Source organism: Limulus polyphemus, unplaced genomic scaffold (genome assembly GCF_000517525.1).
Source record: "Limulus polyphemus unplaced genomic scaffold, Limulus_polyphemus-2.1.2 Scaffold1936, whole genome shotgun sequence".
In the NCBI taxonomy this organism is placed as follows: Eukaryota; Metazoa; Arthropoda; class Merostomata; order Xiphosura; family Limulidae; genus Limulus; species Limulus polyphemus.
Window position 1 is genome coordinate 202609 of NW_013667546.1, and position 21383 is coordinate 223991.

The following is a 21383-nucleotide window of genomic DNA, read 5'->3' on the forward strand; positions in this document are numbered from 1 at the left end:
ATAATCTGCCACATTTCATGAACATACGCTTACTAATTTAAAAGTTATAGCATGAAAAAAAATTAAAATAAATTTTTGTCCCCATAAAAATTCATTGCACAATTTCTGTGTTTCTACTTTTATTAGGGCATCTAAGAATGTTTCACATCTTATCTTAACCTCATTACTCCTTTCAGTATAGACGTTATTGTATTTATTATTTACTACAGCATATCAACTCTCTTACAAAACATTTCAGTCTGTACCTGAGATGCCTTTACTGATGAAACCATAGTCATGAATATATGATGTATTTGTGAAACATACAATTGTCTTGTTTTTCCTCAATCCTGTAATTATGGAGTTTCACCAAGAACCAGTGGTTGGAAGTATCAATTATACTAATCAGTTATTATTATTATTACACAAAATACCAATACATGTATATATTTATTGGTTAGGCAAAACACAACAATAATAGAGATCATAATATATACATTATACAATACTGAATACATGATCTCATTTGCTGTATAACATATATTCCATATTCTTTATGATTCCAAGAACTCGGCTAGGTCATTGCTTATATAATGCTAGACATACACAATAGATGTGGATATAGCACTTTAATTGAAACAAAACAAAGGTTATATCTCCATTATGCCACTGTTAATGTTCTCTTAACATATTTAGAATTTATTGGCAAAACATGGAAGTTTAACAACCATCGATATAATGTGCATGTCTTCCACACACTTCAGTGTTCCTCTGGTCTGTGTGATAATTGTACACCACATGATCCCATGACAACTTGTGATATATCGTGCAGGCATAATTTTTTATGTTTAGGTATGCTAGGTGTGTCACCTACACCAGTAGTTTTGCTTTGTCTACACCTATAATGTACAACTTTTTAAACTCCTACACAAATCCAGAAGGTCAACAAAGTCTACTGGATTCCTTGGAGATGGGTAGTTGCCCAGTTGATGTGTTGTTTTGCCTGTTCCGGCAGTATTGCCCAAGGGAATGGTGAATGAAAAAAGTAGTTATTATGCCACCCCAAGTAGTGCCTCTTAGCACTGTCTACTTAGCCACATAGATACCTGCTACATCAAATCTTTCAATTTCTACAATGTCACTACGTTCAACAAGGAGTAAGGAGTTTTAACACATACACATTGTTAACAATAACAGTACCTCACAATGAGTACTTCCAGTTTGTGCTTATCCACTATACCTTTGCTTTTAACAAAGTTCAAGTTGTTTTCTAATCTGTGTTGACCACTCCTTATTTCCTCTTTATACCATTCACGTTTTCTATATTCATCAGTTGTTGTGTCGTTCCATAATAATCTATTACAACAACATAACTGGCATCTACGTTTCGCACACCAGATCTAGATGTACTCGTCAATCATTCCCGTTTTTCAAATTACACTAAACCTATTGATTTTGCCTAATACTTTTGATATATATATGTTTTGTTTAGCTACCTTCTTCTATCTGCCACTAATCTATTCTCTATTCTAAATTTGTCATCAGTTTACATAGTCTTCCTAATTCAATTTTTTTGTGACTTGAGGTCATTCAGCTCAACTAATTTGGTAGCATTGGGGTATGGCAGATTTCTGTTGTTCGTCTCTGATTTCTTTTTCTCTCCAAACTTTTTTTTTGCGTTCATCAAGTTTCAACATTTTGAAAAATGCTAGTTTATCCCATGCTTGATATAACAGTATACTTACTATGACTACTATTCAACATTGTGTTACTAGCACTGTATTAATTAATTTCTACTTATCTAACCTGTTCTTTTCTTTTGTAGCTCTCAAGTGTTCTATGTGTTGCTAAAATTCCTTAATAGTTAATCCTGATCACTTAGGGGGTAGATGCCGAGTTTCTTCTAGTATGTTTTTCAGCTTTTTAAGCTCTGAATTTTCTTAATTAATTGTGATTCTTCATCTGTTAACAGTTCTTGGAAGTCAGGAACCTTTATATTTAATTGTGCTGCTGTGTGCTTTGTCTTACTCCTAAAACTGGAAGGTAAGGTTATCGTTGAGCAGTTTCTGGCTACTTTTAAAAAAACAATTTTCTTTGTAGTCTGGTAATCATATTGATTCGCATTGGATTTTGGAGACACTACAGAAAAAGTTAATTTACTTTTAACATTGAATAACCTGTGGTTTGTGTTTCATAAAAATAAAATAGTTTTGAAATGATTACTCTTTTCTCACATAGTTCTGCTGTCCTGTTCTTAATTGTAGCAAAAATTACATAAGTATAAGTTACTATGGATACAGAATCATTTCCTGAATTGGGGTCAATTACTCTAATGGGTCCCTCTGTGCATTTAACATATCTTCCTCTGTCATTTCTAAGTATGTGTGTTGGTCATTTGAAACAGCTATTTACAGCTTCTCACTGAAGAATTGTTTAATGCTAAAGGTATGATTCTATATAAATTAAACATTCTATCAGGTACCTTTAAAGATATTTCTATAAACATTCTCAAGGTGTCTCTTACTGCTGCTGTATATACATCAGCCCATGTATAATACATGTAAATTTGATCACAAATTGTAAATGTGGGGGAAATTGTTCAATTTTATCGAATACTTTCTCCAATTTGCTAGGTAGTAAGAAGTAAGAACTTTCTCTTTGAAGTTTTATAAAATACTTGTACTAATTTAGCTAACTCTGTTCTACTGCTCTCTACTGTGAATACTAGTTGTTTCAAATCGTTCTGAATCCATGCATTGAAAACAAACATTTCATTTCCTTCTTTATGGATTTTGGTTTGTTTGAGTCTGGCATGAATTAACCTATTAGTGATATTCACCAATGCATGTGATACTTCTCTAATCTCCTGATCATGTAATTCAATTGTATGATTTAAATAATTTATTGTAATTCCCTTTTTACCTATCAGCTGAATCATTTCCTAAAACATTGCCTCAGATGATCAACTTTTGTATTTATTCTCTTAACCCTTTAAATTTTCTGTGTTACTTTCAAAGTGTAATTAAACAACTTTACTATCAATATCTGTCAATGAAATTAACATCATAATGTATGTTATAATGTGAAGTTTTATGTTATCTAAGTTTTAATTCCTTTAATTCAAAAGAAACCTTCAAAAATACTTTAAACTTAAGTTTTGTTCTTACATGATGTACGAGGTCATAAATATGAACTTTCACAATCTCTAACTTGAACCAACAACTAATGTGTATGTCTAGACAAAAACTGCATTTACTGCTCTATTTACGTATATGTTCCTACTGAACTTTGGCTGAGTTCAGCCACTCACCTTCTATACTTAGCCTTGAGATTTACTTATTTGATACATGTTTTTATAATCATTAGAAAGAGTTCAATTTACACTATAATCCAACTATAGTTGTTTTGAAATTGGTGCACAGTTGTTGTCATCTGGTAGATGTAACTGCTGGTAGTATTTTTGGCTACACTGTCCACGATAGCACTAAATATGTTAGAGAGACAGTTAAATTGTATTTTATGTTTTGGTTAATTATGTATTATTTGTTTTAGTTAATTATGTATGATTTGTTTTAAAGTGCATGATTGAAAGGTTTAAAGATTTAAAAAATATATTTCAAACTTTGCCTTAGTTCTCAAGGCTTATGATTTTATGTGAGTGCAAGATAATTTTGCCGAAGATACTGTAATATGCCCTGAGGGCACCATTGACTTGTGTCGAGATGAATAATAAATGGTAAAGGGCAGGAAAGGAAAATGTGAAATTATGAATATAACTAAAAGAAGAACTTTTAAGATATTCTACAAAAAATTGAAAGGTATGTATATTTTTCAATTTTAAACATTTCATTGCACTGTATGTTGATGATAATATCTACAGTTAGGGATATTGTAGAGAAAATGAAAAATAAAATATAAACATTTACCTTAAAAACTTTTGATGTTCATTTAGGAGGTCCTAGAGGTTATGCAAATGAAACTCGAAACTGTAAGATGAAGAAATATATTTTTATAATTAAAATCACCTTGCACTCGACCTATTCAGAGTTTTAGTGCAAATAACTACAATAGATAACATTTGCAGTAGAAAGACTCAATTAAAATAATATCATTTGTGTACAAGATACTTATAATCTTTAACAAAATCTTACCAATTTTTGTGAGGATACATTAAGAAAGCTCAGAGTTACAGTATATATTGTTGCACATGTATCATTCCCCAGACGGGATCATGTATTTTACATGATTCCATTGCCAAAGGGTAAAACCATCTGTAATTGCAGTTCCAACTAAAAATTTTGAAATACTTCTGCCCGCATTAATTAAACCACGTTTTTGTCAGTTTTGATCATAAATAGAAACTTGTGTTCAATATCATTTAACAAATCACCTATCTCATTATGTTATTTTTTAATTAACTTATAATTTCTTACTAATCCCATCTGGATTACTTTTAACACTTCCATAATAGCTACTCCCATATTTATAAATGTAATCATTTCCTAACCCTTGTCTAATTTGAAATTTACATTAGTTTGATGATTAAGTAGTTTTTCAAACATTGATAAAATTATTGGTTTTTAGTTAATGGTCTAACATACTGCTGAAATGGTACGTTTTATACAATTATCCATTTGTCAGCTGTTAAGTGATAAGATAAAATTTCCTTCCTTGTCAAATACAATACCTACCTTGTTATCCACTGGAGCAATACTTGTGTTCTGTCCTGCTACAATCCGTAACTTCAATGTCAAGTCAAAAGTATTCCGATACACCTGAAAGCATGTCTACTACTAATCTGCATAATTAATTGTATTATATCCAATATTAATACCTTACTATAAACACATACACACACATATATAAATATTTACTATTTACAAAAGTACTCTATTTAACCTAATTATCTACCTTCAAAAAGTTTAATATTATTTCTGAAGGTTTTTCAAGATATCATCTGTTACTGTCTATGAGTCATTATTGACTATTTGTATGTCACTTCTTGTTCATCATGTTCTATTAAAGGGCTATGTTCTCTATCATTGTCAACATGTAATTTAGTCTGGTCTGAATTTTTATTTTTTTAGGTATTTTCTGTTCCCCTACCCTGGATTCTTCCTCGTTTATTAACTGCTCATACTGGTATGGTTAAGACGAGTTAACTTTCTTTAAGCAGTTAACATGGACTATTTATTTTTGCCATACATATCTTGGATTTGAAATTTACTGGAACTGTTTGTCTAAATACCCTGATTGGTTCCTTCCATAGCTTTGCTAGTTTTTGATATTCCCTTTTTTAACTATAGCAGTATGTAATAGTACTTTATCACCTAACTTAATTGCACTAATCTGTGTCTTCTTACTTGCTTGTTTCTCCCTATGTTCAGTAGCTCGAGGTAAACATTTGTTTGCTATCTCAAATGCTATTTGCATTCTATGTATTATTTTTATTTTATAGTTTCCACCTACTTCATAATTCATTTTTTTTTGGTCTAATTTCTCCTGCATCAGTAGCATAACATCCCTACTGTGTTATAAGAAGAAGGAGCTTTCTTGCATGGATTTATTTTCAGCACTCTTGTATGCTAATAATAATAATGGAATCTGTTCATCCCATATTTTCTGATCATGCTCACAATATTGTGATATCATATCTAGTAAAGTTCTATTAAACCTCTATTACACTGTTAGCAGCTTGGTGATAAGTGGTGGTCTCTTATTTTCTTAATGCCTCATAACTCACAAATTTCTTTCATTAATTTGGAAATAAAATTCATACTTAAATATTTCAGTAAATATTGTGGTATGCCATGTCTAGCTACTATATGATTCACGAATACCTTGGCAATCATTTCAGCTTTCTGACCTGGTAAGCATATTGCATCCATAAATCTAGTTTGATAATCTTCAACAACAATACAAATTATTTTCTGTATAAGAGGTAAACAAAGGGCCTAAAATGTCCTTAACTTCTGGCATTCTGTACATGGTTCACAATAATTTATTTTTTTTCTTATGGTTTTGCCAAAAGAATTGTTTGTTTGCTCTACTCATTTTTTTTGCACTTTATTCTTTTGATTAAGTGGGACAACTGTTGGTGGATATTTTATCTATAATTCACATATTTTCTACTTTCCTACATAGCACATCTGACTTTAACATGTATTCCTTGTCTTCCCCCTGTAATACCCTATTTCTTAATGAGCTTAATACAGTGTTTTCTTCTGTGTCTAAATCCCAAAATACTTCATAATTTTCTATTTTTATCTATTTTATTCATATGTTTTTCACTGTTCTCTGTATTTCCTACTCTAATTCTGCTTCATGCATAACATCAGAATGTTTTCTACCTGGTGTTTGTATAACTTCGAAGTAGTAAGGACGATTTATCTAACCTGGACCAAGGTTCCTTTATGGTCATTAGCCATTTTAAGGGTGCATGGTCAGTGATAATTGTAAAGTTTTTTCCCATACAAATAACAATTAAAAGGTCTTAATGCCATGCACTCTTGCTAAGCATTCTTGATCTGTTACAGAATAATTCATTTCTGCTTTCCCTAACTACTTACTCTGATATGCTATAGGGTGTTCTTTTCCATTTTTGTCTGAGATAGTATTGCATCTATAGAAAAACCTGAAGCATCTGTGCTTAGAATAAACATTTTACCGAAATCATGGTAACTTAGAACTGGTGCTTTTGGCAGCAAATTTCACAATTTCTTAAATGCCTCCTGTCTTTCACCTGTCCACTGAAATGTTGTATTTTTCTTAGCTCAGTTAGAGGTCTTGGCAACATTACAAAATGTAGGATAAACCTCCTATTAAATACTGCAAATCTTAAAAATGCATGAATGTCTTTTACTGTTTTTGTCACTGGATAATTCTCACAAACTTCTAGTTTCTCTGGTTCAGTTACCATATGACCTAGATACTCGACTTCTTTTCATAGGAACTGACTTAAGCTTGGCTTAAGCATTAAGTTGTCTTTTCTTAATTTATCAAATATGTACCTTAGTCTCTCAAAAAAATTCTGAATCTTGTAAACCTGATGACATGACATCCATTAACCTCTGGAATGTTGAAAGGGCATTACATAACCCAAATGACATCCTATTAAACTAGTACTTGCCTGAGGGTAATACAAATGCAGTTTTTGCTTTGTCTTCTTTCTCTATCCACTTTGTAAGTCCAAAGATGAAAAGTACTTACTTTTACCTAACCTATCTAGTGTTTCCTAGATATTAGATAATGGTTACTCATCTTTAACAGTATTACTGTTTACCTTCCTAAAATCAACACAGATCCTTAAATAAACGTTCTTTATAGGAACTAATAGAACCAGAGATGAATATAGACTACTACTGTTCTCCATTACTCCTTGTTCAAGCATCTTTTTCACACACAATTTTAATTCTACCATTTGCTTCTCCAACATTCTATAGGATTTCTGTACTATAGGCTTACTGTTATTTAATCTTGTGTTTCACCTTATTTGTACAACGATTAGGGTCACCTTCTCCTATAAATATATCCCTATATTCTTTTCGTAAATTTACTTACTAACCCCTGTTTATGTTTTTCTCTACATTTCCTAAGATTGAGTCAAAATAAATCTTACTTAATTGTGCCCATTTCCAGTTATTCTCTATATTATACTGTTTCACTGCAGCTATTTTCTATCAACTGCTAGCCTTACCTACTACTATATGCTTGGGCAGTATTACTCTATCCTCATTTACATTTAACACTTTTATTAGCACTGTGTCTCTCAGATACTTTAGAATTAGAATTTCTTCATTTTGCTTAAAGTCATCTACTTTATCCTCTACAATAACCTGGCTCGTCTTAGTATCTCAGTTACTCTTAATTAATTTTAGAGGTACTCTTTCTTTCACTCTCCTGTAGGAATGCTCTGTTGCTTATGCCAGGTATAAATGTAGAATCATCTGTGTAAGCTGTATAGTTATTCACCTGCTTAAGTTTCCTTTTTTTCTACCTTATTTTGCTTCACTTTATCACTGTTTACTGTAATTGTTTTTGGGCTTCTAATGGTAATATTACCACAACTAGTACTCTCACTAGGCTTAAGGCTTTTCTTTTTACTAACAGGATTTCTTTTCGAACATTTATTCCTATTTCACTGCCACCTTTGTCATGTATCACTACACTTAGGAGTATCAGCATTTTTATGTTTTGACTGTCAATCCTTAGCCTCACTAATGCTAAGTGAAAGCATCTAATTATTAGGTTTAGTTAGTGGGAAGGTATCAGTTGTTGCAACTCTTGCACATAAGTTTGGAGGTACAATTCCTTGAAAACCTAAGATCTCTGTTTCTATGACAGCTTAGTTCTGGTAATAGGTATTTCAGTGTCATAATCTTATAAGAAATCCTGCCCTAATATGCCATCTGTTTCAAAATTCATCCATTTACAGATATAAAATGAGTTTACAAGTTTGAAGTTGCCTACTTCTATTTGAACACTATACTTTCCTAGTGTTTTTACAGGATGACTTTTTGTGGAAATGAAAACACTTTTGAAACTGCCTTCCAAGCATTATCTAACAGTATCAGATTTTTATCCACTACTTCTGCACATAGCAGAGAAGAACGAGCACCTGTATCAATCAGTAACCTTCATTCAATACCCTCTTTTTATTTCATGTACTGGTAGGACTTAAGTAACATATTTGATTGTCAATCTCTTATTCCATGTTGACAGAACTACCTTTAATTTTGCTATGTAATTCTAACTGCAATTACACTGTTTTTTACTTCTTTATCAAATGTTGGTTTGCTTTATATTTTTGAGAACTTCCTTTGAAAGTTCCAGCCTTTAGGGCTTTTGGCAGGCATATACAGTCCCTAACCATGTGGTTTCTCAAACCACAGTTAAAACATTCTATCTGCTCATTTTTGTTCTGAAAGTAGTTTTTTCTATGTGCCATATTTCACTGCAATTAAAATATTGTGCCTTAAAGTATCGTTTTTATTATTTCTGCTACCACTTACTGTGTTCGTAGCAGAACGCTGAGATCTATACATATTTGCTTTTTTGTGGAGTTCTTACCTTTAAGCTACTTCAATTAGGTCTAATAATGTTGTGTTTGGGTATTTGCTTCATTCACATTTCTTCTTCTTACATTACTGAGTAACCCCTTTTCATAATCTAACTTCAGGAAATCCTGAATCATTAATTTGTTCAGGAGTCTATATGCCTTATGTAACCTGTGCCCAAAAATGTTAACTGAGTCTTCCCTCTGCTGGGTCAAACTGTGAATCTATGTTAGTATTGTATTAAGCCTTTCTTGCTTTCTATACTCTTGTGTTAGCCTGTGCACTAAATACTTAAAATCCATGGTTTCTCTGAGCTTATAATATGCCTTAATGTTTTGCTTCTCCTGCTGTTCTTAGTCTAAGTATTTCAGCTTTCTGGTTATCAGTCCACCCTGATATTCTAGCAGCTTTGTTAACTGTGTTGATAACTATCACAACATCTTCATCAAATTTACCCTGAAAAAATGGTATAGCACATTTTAAATATGTAGTGCTGTGCTGTCAGACTGGTGTGGGCTGATCTGCGGCAACCTTGAATCCTGTGCCAGCCTATCTGTCAGTTTTGGGTTGTGCACCTTCTTCTGTTTTAATTTCTGCAGTGGAAGTAGCCATATGTACTTACGTATTACTACTTATACTAACTTAATTCTACTCCTTTCTTTATTCCTTGCAACTTGTTGTTGGTTACCCCAAAAATCCTGTCGACTGTACCAATTTGTAAAGGGTGTTTTTATGAGGCAGTTGTTTGGGTTGGTCTTAACATGAGTTACAAATAAAATTTATTTAATTACAGTTTATGCAGTTGTGGGTTTGCTCACAGACCATCAACTCAAGGAGATTTATGTTTGGAATAAAGAATTCACTCAGAGACAAAGTAACACAACACAAGGCAAGTTTAATGCAGTATATTCAAATACTCATCTACATTAAATTCTCCAAAATTTTCTTGGAACAAACTCGCATCACACGTACTAAATTCATTATTCTGGACAATAATATGCTCATTAATAAGTCTTTCCACAATACTCATCAACATTTAAACTCCAACAAGTAAATTTCCAATTAAATTAACCTTAGATATACCTTCAGTCTACACTATATATATTTCCAATAGCAATTCCTCCAACATGTTTCTTAGCATTTAAGTTACATCTTCTATCAGCTTAGTTAAATCTTCAGTTAAATAAATTTCTATTGCTTCTAATTCTTTGGACATTATACATTGTTAAGTAAGTACCTTGTTAGACTAGATGAAAGATAGCAAAAGTGACTTACAAGGAGTTTGTGTGACATATTTTCAATGTTCTGTAGAATTGCCATAGTTAAAAGCTGCATCTTCTGCATGGACTTGTGGCAACTGGAGATTGGAGTTTCAACTGACTGGTTGTTTGAAATCACAACTTTTTGTACACATAAATTGGGAAAATATGACTTTTCTATAAATTCCTTGCAAAAGTATGTGCATGTGATTCTTCTCTTCTGATTAATATACAAGTTGTCTTCTGTTATAATGAAAACAATGATTAGCTCTTCCTCTAATCAATGGATTTATTTCTTGTCCGCATAGGTAGCAGACCAATTAACTTCCCAAAGCATATGAATACAAGCCATTAAGTGTCTAACTTATACGTACTTTTCCCATATATTCCTCCACTTAATGCTTCCCGTTAATAGTTCTGTTACTCGGTTTTTAGTGAGCTGCTACTTCTAGCCATGGTATGTGATATCATAAACATTTATATAAAAGTATTATAAACATTTATATAAAAGTAAAACATTTATAGTATTATAAACATTTATATAAAAGTATTATAAACATTTATATAAAAGTATTATAAACATTTATATAAAAGTATTATAAACATTTATTGCTTTCTCTAATGGAATTGCATCTGTTCAGTGCTGATATGAGGAACTACTAGTTTCCAGTTATTATGTTACAGTCTGAAATGTATTTCCAATTAACTAGTGCACTTTATTTTGAGTTTTTCATAACCTTATTTGAAACTTTTGTTGACTTGTTAGCATTAGACGTTTTTCGTGGCCTTATTTTATCATATAATTTCCCTCTAAGTTTCTATTGTATATATTTCCCTTTCATATGTTTCTACATCTTTACTGAAATTTTCTTCTGCAAAACTTCCAACATTTGCAATTTAGCAATTACTTCAATCCTGTTACATAGTAGTCAGGACTGTTAGTTGATCCTGTCACATAGTAGTTAGTACTGTAAGTTTATCTTGTCACATTGTAGTCAGTACTGTTAGTTGATCCTGTCACATAGTAGTTAGTACTGTAAGTTTATCTTGTCACATTGTAGTCAGTACTGTTAGTTGATCCTGTCACATCGTAGTTAATACTGTAAGTTTATCCTGTCACATCGTAGTCAGTACTGTTAGTTGATCCTGTCACATAGTAGTTAGTACTGTTATTTGATCCTGTCACATAGTAGTCGGTACTATTAGTTGATCCTGTCACATAGTAGTTAGTACTGTAAGTTTATCCTGTCACATCGTAGTCAGTACTGTTAGTTGATCCTGTCACAAAGTAGTCAGTACTGTTAGTTAATCCTGTCACATAGTAGTCAGTACTGTTCATTGATCCTGTTATATAGCACTCAGTACTGTTAGTTGAACCTGTCACATAGTAGTCAGAACTGTTTGTTGATCCTGTTATATAGCACTCAGTACTGTTAGTTGAACCTGTCACATAGTAGTTAGTACTGTTATTTGATCCTGTCACATAGTAGTGTACTGTTAGTTGATCCTGTCACATAGTAGTCAGTACTGTTAGTTGATCCTGTCACATAGTAGTCAGTACTGTTATTTGATTCTTTTACCTAGTAGTCTGTTGATACTGTCACTGATACTCAGAGTGGTGATTATTGAGTCATAATGAGCTGATAGGTGTCATTGGTTTAGCACATGACAAATGTATAGCCTTACTATATGTTGTGTTATTTGCACACAGATTGAATTAGGTTTAATGATTTTTTTCTTTACTAATTTAAAAATTAAAATTGCCAAGTCAATCTGTAGTAGTGAGAACCAGTAAGATGTGCTATCAGGCACATGAGGCAGATTTCAGTGTCAAAGGTTAATGATTCTTATCAGGGAGCCTTTATAAGGTTTGTGTTTCATATCAGGAAACCTTTATAAGGTTTTTGTTTCATATCAGGAAGTCTTTAGAAGGTTAATGATTCCTTTCACCTTCACCCCTAGACCCAAAACGTTGGCACCCTATCTACAATTCCTCCTAACACCTGGCATGCAATGTCCATACAAAGTGGTAATTTTTCCATCCTGATGCCTACAGTAATATACAATGATGTACATATTTAAGTATTACTACATAATCAAGTTTCTCACTAGGGTCCCAGAACTTACAACCTTTTTTCAAAAGTCCCAGTGAGATTTTCAAGGGCCTCACAAGTAGAATTTAATGAACTCAAGAAAATAGAGCATTTCAGCATCAATGAAATTTCTTTTTTACAATGTACACAATATGTTACCCTTCTACAAGTGGAAAAGAACATATTAATGTTCAATGAAAAACTTTATTTATAATTTACACTGCATGTTGGTCCCTTTATGGCTTTTTATCTGTGACAAAGAAGTTAAGTGCACATTTGTGCTCATTGAAAACTTATTTATAATGTACACTGTACTTTAAACCATGTCTAACTAATAGTTGTGCCATATTAATTGCAAATCACATAGGGAATGTGCAGCTCACATTATATCGAATTACATAATGCACAGACTACTTGTGAGTGTGCCTCATAAAAATTATTATTATTAATATTTATTTTACCTTATCTAATGTAAAAAAGTTTTCGGTTTTTACATTTTAGTTACTTTTATAATAATAATAAATAAAGAATACACATGAAAATCAAGAAACAAAGTACTTACATGGGTTGTCTTTTTTTTATTTTTGCTGTCGACTGTAGATAAAACTTAACCCTACTTTTTTCATACTAATGGTACTACTGCATTAAATCATTTTTATTTAATTAAATAATGTACCAAAGAACACAGAATAGTAACATGCAAAAAAGGAAACAATATTCCATAACTATCACAATTTTTCTGGCTAAGCTTGTTGATGTGTTTCCCTTGGGAATAAAGTTTGGACTGGAAGGAAAATAGACAATTCTGTATACAGAAAACAATGTAGTATAATATGTCATTTAATAGAGAAAAACTTTGGCTTTTTATTTCTTAAATGTTAGAGAAATGTATTGGCAAGTTTTGAAAGAGAAGGTGTGACAGATGAGCATGGCAAGAGAGGTCTAATTTTCTATTTTATTGCTCTGTTACTGAATAAAATTGAAGTATATATAAATTATGCTTTGCCTGAGTGATGACAACATTATATTGAGTAATTTACATTAATTTTCGCACTTCTCGGAGGAGTAGTAAAAAAATTAGAGAAGAAGGAATACATAAATAACAAACGTCACAGTTGTCATACCAGGGGAGATTAAAAATTTTTTTAAATATTTCCTTATTAAATTAAGAACTTAAAATTTAAATAATACTAATCTTTGGTTTATTATCTGTGTTGTGATGCTGAGTTTATTCATATAAATTTATAATACAATAGTTTGAATGTAATTCAGTGAAAGGTTGTGATGTGCACTTTGACCTACCAAAGGTTAATCATGTGGTACTTTCACATGGCTTTTTTTGTGCAATTTATTTTCATTGATGAAACCTGTTAGAAGTTGGACAGCTGTGTGCAAAGTGTATACTGTTTATTTTGTTATGGTATAAAGTTCAAAGCAAAGTACTTGTGCTTGCCTTGTGTATATCGTGTGCTGCAGTGCATATTTGGTACCCGGGGAGTCAAATCTCATGCGTATGGAAACCAGGAGTTTGGGTTAACTAGTACCCTGATAATCTCAACTTAATTAGCAAACAAATATTGGATTGTTCATAAAAAATTCAGTGTTAGGCTTATGCTTATGACATACTGAGTACATGATTATTATAGATAATGAGAGCAGACAGATATATATATATATATATTACCAAAAAAATAATTTCCCCTTGATTAATATCTCAAAAGTTTTAGTTGACTTCTCAACAGCTGAGCATTGCCATTGCTTTTTAGGCCTGTGTTTTTATCATGTATACACAAGCTTTGCATATGAATAGTGTTGGTAAATTGTTTCTAGTAATAATGGTGTTATTTATATCCAAATAAGATGATGTATTTGACAATTATAATTTTATAAGGTTGCAAAACATTTTAGAATGAACAATATGCTTTTAAAATTTTACCTGTGGAATATGATAGTAAAGCTTAGTTCATTATTTGAGTCAAAAAGTTTCAATCAAACTATTTGTAAAGGAAAGTCCTTAAAGAACGAAATGAAAATGAGATGAAAAATGAAACTGTAGGGCTTAAATATCTTTTATTTTAAAAAAATTTCCTAGAAATTTTCTGTAACTATTTACTATTTAATTTTTCAGATACATGAGAGATATTATTTACACTTCTTTATGAGTTTAATATCATGCTTTAACAAGCATAATATTGTTTAGCAAATTAAGATAATAAAGCAGTAAAACAATACAATGAACTAAAAATAAGGTATGTTTAAAGGACATGACAAATTGAATGGAAGTAATGCATGTATTAATCCATCACTAGCTCTCCTAGTAAGACAAGCAAATCTTCAGTTGATGTAAGTAGTGATGATTGGGGAAATGATGACTGGGGAACCAAGAACTTGAACTCACCTTCCAAAAGTTCTAAAAAGTGTGCCAGCAAAGACAAGAAGTCCAGCTCTTTCTCCCAACCAAAATCTAAGATGAGAGATGGGAGATCACCACTGCTTTCTCATGGTAGAAAAGAAAAAGGAGAGCAACTATTAATAAATTTTGACGACGAGGCTGTAGGAAGTGATCCTAAAAGCACAGGAAGTAAGAATGCCTGGGATGATGCGTGGGATGATGATGATTGGGAAAGTCTTGATGGCAAGAAGGGCTACCGTAAAGTAGTAAGCAAAAAAGAATAGGGGATGTATATATGTATGTATGTTTTATCAGGAAGAGCTTTTTTAGGTAATTATTATAAACGTCTTGTTTTTTCTGAGCAGATAATGGTACAGCTAGCAGGTAATAATCCTGGTAATTGTGTCTTTGTATTAGTTTCACAATCATTGAAAAGATGTTTCTTTTTGTTAGTGAACATGTTCGTTTGTGATGTGGTAGCAACAAATTCAAGCTAACACTAACTCATTATTACATATATCCATTGCAATTGTTCTCAAAATTAATGTTATTCTTGAACTGTGAATTTAGGAGAATTTTGTTTTCTCCTGTATCCATGTTGATATGATACCTAAAAGAAATTAGTGGTTTCAGGTGATGATTGTGGTATAGTTACTCTTGCATCTTCCCACAAGTCCCTTTCATCAGTTTTTTTTTTTTTGCAGCTTAAGAGGTTAGACAAAGAAAAAATCTTAAGTGATTTCATTATGATGATATAACACATTTTTATACTTGTATTATTTCTTAGTGTATACTAATGGAAGAAAGAGGTATAGCACTGATTGACTAATGTCTTGATTAACCTTGTTCAAAAGTTAATTAAGGGTTTGTTTCCATCATTATAAACAATGGCTAACAATCTTTTATTCTGAAAATTTGAACTGTGTATTGCCCAAAATTGTTTCAAGTTACGTGTGTCACATCAGTTTCTTTTACATAGTGGAAGTCATTAATTACATAGGAACAAAAGTGGCTAAGAAAAATGCTGTAATGTTCTGTCTGAGGGTGACATAGGTTTTACTTTTTCCTTAAAATGCACTCAGTTGAATCTTTTATTCTGAAAATTTGAACTGTGTATTGCCCAAAATTGTTTCAAGTTACGTGTGTCACATCAGTTTCTTTTACATAGTGGAAGTCATTAATTACATAGGAACAAAAGTGGCTAAGAAAAATGCTGTAATGTTCTGTCTGAGGGTGACAGAGGTTTTACTTTTTCCTTAAAATGCACTCAGTTGAATCGGTTATTGGTTAGAGTCATGAAATCCTTTTATCACTGTGTGGTATATTTATTGCTAGTTAATGTTTTGCATCTAACTAAGAAATACATATATTTATTATCTCTATAACTTGAATAGTGTAGGTAGAAAAAAATGCATTGATTTAATTTATCCTTCTCTTAACTGCAATAGTTTTCAAGTGATTATAAAATGCTGTCAATATGAACTGTTTAACACATGTTGCATCTGTTATGTGTGTGTCATTGTTAAGGATGCTATTTAATAATTGAATACCATTTATAAATATAGCTTGTTAATCACATACCAATTTTAAATGAGCTGAGATTTCTTTGGATTAAATATGGATGCCTGTTGTTATTTATCAGTAAGACAACACTGTGTTTCTTAGTCCTGTAGGATCAGTGATGTATGTAATTATTTTTATTCTTGAATTTATTATTTTGGAAGATAATACTGAAACCATTCAGGAAATTGGTTATCAGTCTTGTTATCCATATGATGAATGTTATTTTCACCTGCTTACTTGAGTATACAAAATATTACTAAATATTGTGTAGTTAGTTTGCCTTGAAGAATAAGCATACAATTTGTTTTAGTTTTTACTCAGTAACATTTTAGGCTAAAATATATTCTCTTTGTATTAAATAGGCACAATCAAAATGTTATTTAAACCAATGTATGGTACAAAAACTTCAGTACCAGTTATTTCTTACTTTAAAAAATCAATGAAAATAAAGCTTAGTGTGTGCACTTTTTTGTAGCCGTTTTCTCCTTTTTGAAATGCATGCACATCTGAATTCTTAATGTTTAAATAGGTTTTTCGCTTTGTTTGATCCAAATATTTGTCCTTTCTCAAAGTGAAAGGGACCTAGACATATCTTGTAATGCACGTAACTTCTGCAACAGTCTCAACATTTAGGGTTAAACATACCCTTTACAGAGACACAAGTATTTTAGTAAATGGAAGTTGCAGACTATATCAAGTTTGTGAGAATGTTTGTGCACTAAATGATGACTTACTCTTGAGAGATTAGATGGTAGCATGTTAACATATGTGAAAAGTAATCATTACAATTTGTCAGTGCCAAGTTTTAACATTAACACTAATTTTAAAGTTTAATTTGGTCCAGCAAAATGAATAAAGTAAGCAATTCCTTTGCTAAACATCAACTAACTGAGTTTGGAAGTGTTGAATTAATTCTATCCACAAATGTATGTTTAAAATTTGTAGTGGATAGTTTTACAACAATGTGTTATCAAAAATGTTACTGAAAATTGACAGTGTTTTCAAAGAGTATTTTTTACCATCATACCCATTTCTTTATCTATATTTTGAATTTTTTTCACTAAGGTCCTATGCTTCCAAAGAAATTAATTCAAAAAATTTCAGGAAATTCTTTGATAAAATGCAGTGTAAAAATAACATTTACGAACTACAGAATCAAACTGAATGAAATATTGTACATATGAGCAGATTTTTGTAGAAGTAAGAAACTCCTTTCATAATGGTTGTAAAACGTTGGCAAAAACTACACGAACTGTAATTGCATTAAACACTTAGAATATTTCATGAAAATGAAGCTGAATATAGTCCACTAATGTAAGAAGTGTTGAGTTTCTACTGAGAAACCTCAACAGTCTACCCCTTCTTTCCATACAAATTAGTAAATAGGTCTTTATTTTATGTTTTAATCATTTTATTTTTAAAGAGACATTAGGAAAAAGTCTTGAGAAATTACATTGTCACCTGTGTATTAAGTACTGCTAACAATTAGACATTCATTCTTAATACCATGCTTAAAAGAAATTTCTTATTGGCCTCTCAATACTTAAAAAGAAAACAAGAAAAATTTATACTTGCAGTAGATCAGATATCGATATGAAATTATATACTAATGTTTCAAGCAAGAAATATGTAACAACATTTCTAACCACACCTAAAAAGTTCTCCTTTCACCATGTAATGGCAACCGGCAATCATGTTTTACTTATTTATTTTTATTTTCAATGAAATATTTCTTTCTACTTTATTCAATAAAATATTTACAAACAGTTGCAGGAGAATAATCAGTATGAGATATTGAGGTGATTGAAGTAATTTATTGAAGATAATAAACATGTTATAGCTTCACCTTGTTATTCTTATAAAAGTAATAATGTAGTTACTAGCTTATTTTGAAATATCTGCTCTTTTAATAAATAAAAAAATTGTAGTAGGCCAGCATTATATTTACTTTAGTGAACCCATCATACAAGTTCAAAATAAGTAGAGAAATGTTGTTTCAATTAATCATGGTTAATGTAGTCTGGCAGAATTTTACATTTCAAAAACCACACATTTAATAATACTATATTACCATTACCAGGCACTGAAACATAGAATTGTCTACTAGGCAGAATACTTTGTGATATAAATAATATTAATAAATAACATGTAACAAATAGCCTCAAAATCAACTCAAATAACATCATGTTATATATAAAATATTACAAGGGTAATACTTAGAAAAGTTTATGCTTGCTCTCCCCTCCCCCCAAAAACTTAGGGGCTAAAATTAGGCCTGCAATTGGAGGCTCAGGCAAAGCAAGAAAACAAACAATTGAAAGCAGTAATAGTCAATTTGATGCAAGGGGTGTCTGACTTCTGGTGATGTTCATTTACTTCAGTACATGGTATTACAATAGGAATTATTTTAAATTTCCAGGAAGCATGGGAACCCTCTTGATCAAAATATAGGTTGTATGTTTAAATCTTTTTAATTTGAGACTGTGATAAAACTCATAATTTGCTAAGAGAAAATTGTATATACAATTATAATCACTTTCCCAAGCCTGGGTGTTTTAGCCAACTTGTGTTTATTTTTTAAATGATTTTTTTGGAAAAAGAGGGCCATTCCCACTTTACCTAAGTGAAACCTTGTTAAGTATATTATATTAAGAAATAATGATGCTGCTACATGACTTTGGTGCAACAGCATCAGTTATTTTTCTTTTCATGTTATGTTTTTAATTAGCATAGGTGTCATTGCAGTTCATAAAAATTCCAGTGTTAGTAATGTGAAGATCACTCGTGAACTTGTAATGCCTGATCAGATAAAATAATTCAATGTAAATCTAAAAGTTGAAAAATAATTAATGCTGCCTATTTGTGTTCTCTTTCTGGATGATCTGTATTTATTGTTAAGGTAACCAGCTTATAAACTATTGTTATAGTAACCAATAAAATATTTTGAAGAGGTCATTGTACGAGTAACTGTATTATTTTATAATGTAAAGAAAAAACCAGCTCACTGATCACAGTAGATGTACCAATAGCAGTTAAACAGTAATGTACAGAGTTTAATATTACCAGCTCACTGATCACAGTAGATGTACCAATAGCAGCTACTGTGATCAGTGAGCTGGTAATATTAAACTCTAGTACATTACTGTTTAAATGTACCAATAGCAGTTAAACAGTAATGTACAGAGTTTAATATTTTTCAAATATCTCTCTCCAACTTGTATATTCTAATCTATATAAATATCTTTCATGATCTACTCCTTTATACAGATAAACAAATCTATTAATATTTTATAAATATTCTCTTCCAAAATGCTTTCTAATTGCATTTAATCTGATTACTTACAATAACTTGTGGGTAGTTAGTTTTCTTTAGTGATTCAGCATATACTAGATGATTAATTCATTTTCATAACTATATAAATTTATGTGTAATACAAAACTAACTTATATTGCTTTAAACACTTGGGATTATCTTAACATTATTACACATAGGTTTTTAACTTCCACTGTGATATTGATATTGCATCTTTTTTTTTAACCATTTATCATAGTGGCATGGAAAACAAAATGCATGGATGATGCTCATAGACTTCAGGAAGTATTTTTCCTAACAAAACTGCTGATAACACAAATTAACGAGTATTATATGAAATATTTTTGGCACTGAGTCTATGCAAAAGATATTGAGTTTGTGCTTGTTCAGGAGGTCTAACATTGCTTGCATGAAATATATCATGTTACATTTAATAATTAAACTTTCTTCTGTAATTCCAGACAAATGTTTTCCCAACATGAGAAGCTCCAAACCCATTCCATCAAAACTTGTAAAACAGGTTTTATAGCTAACTTTATTTCTGTCCCTTTGGTTGACTGTTCTCTTGAAATACTTATTGTAATTATTCCATTTTTTACTCTCTTTTTTCAATTATTTAAATTGTTGTTAACTATTAATTCCAGACTTGTTTGTTAATAAAATGTTTTTTGTAAGTAAAAAATATTTGTAATAAAAGATCTGCTGGGTTTAATTGAAGAAAACTAAAGAAATGTACATAGTTAGTTTCTTTGCTTTTTTGACTGTATTTTCCTCTGAAGAATGCAAGCTATACCATGAGACATGTGCTGGACTCATTTGATAAACCAATACAGTCAGATACCCAGCTATGGAAAGCTCAGTTTCACTAGACACAGACTAAACTATTAAAGACTGCTGTAAAAAAAAACTATGGAATTCATCATAGATTCATGTTTAAAATAATTAAAGATAGATTTGTTTAAGTTTTTTGAAGATTACCAAAGCTGAGTATATCACAAATAATTTGTGAAATTATTAAAACACCAACAAGGTTTTGTTAAGTAACACCCTGTTGTACATAAAATCTATGTGGTGGAAATCCTGTTTCTTCCATAATTACTGTTCTCTGTAATGTTACTTCACACTAATAAAATCATTGTTTCAACATCAACTAACTAGCAAGATTAACAATGTATACAAACACGGTGGCAGTGAGTAAGTTGTTCAGACAAGTATGGCACCATGTTAAAAATTTACTGAAGAAATAAGTAATCAGAATGATATAAGGATGGCAAGTTAAACTGTAAAATGCACAGGTTCAAAATGGTTAAGAGGTAAGTGTTTTTGACCAACCTCATAGCAAAAGTCTGTAATAATCAGACATGTTTTGACTCAACTTGGTTTTCCTTGTACGCAAGTCCTAGTCTCTTAGTTACACTACATTGAAGTCTACCCTGATATGACCATGATATTATGATAAAGAAACTGAATATCAACAGTCAGAAGAAATATATCTTCCAACTGCAGTAATATTAAAGTCAAGTATGCATTTTACAGTGGAACATCAAATTTCAATATTGAAATTCATGTATGAATGATATATGTATAGCTGTATCATCACTATATTCTTGTTTGCATTATTTTTGGCACTGTCGTCCCTACATCATTTTACGTTTACAAAACGTTTTTCATACTTGTTTTGTGATGTTTTTCCCTCCGACTGAAAGTTAGCGTACTCTATGAAGGTAT

General features: G+C 31.2%; 1 protein-coding gene across 3 annotated transcripts in view; it reads left to right on the forward strand.

Annotated features, from left to right (window-relative positions):
- LOC106465417 (ADP-ribosylation factor GTPase-activating protein 1-like) overlaps window positions 1–19297 on the forward strand; it is an 82041-nt gene extending 62744 nt beyond the window's left edge. For all 3 annotated transcript variants that reach the window (XM_013925643.2, XM_022393307.1, XM_022393308.1), the window contains one exon: window positions 14697–19297. In XM_013925643.2, the coding sequence (XP_013781097.1) occupies window positions 14697–15063 (367 nt within the window). In that variant the 3' untranslated portion in view covers window positions 15064–19297. The remainder of the gene's footprint in view (window positions 1–14696) is intronic.
- Window positions 19298–21383: the final 2086 nt, after the last annotated feature.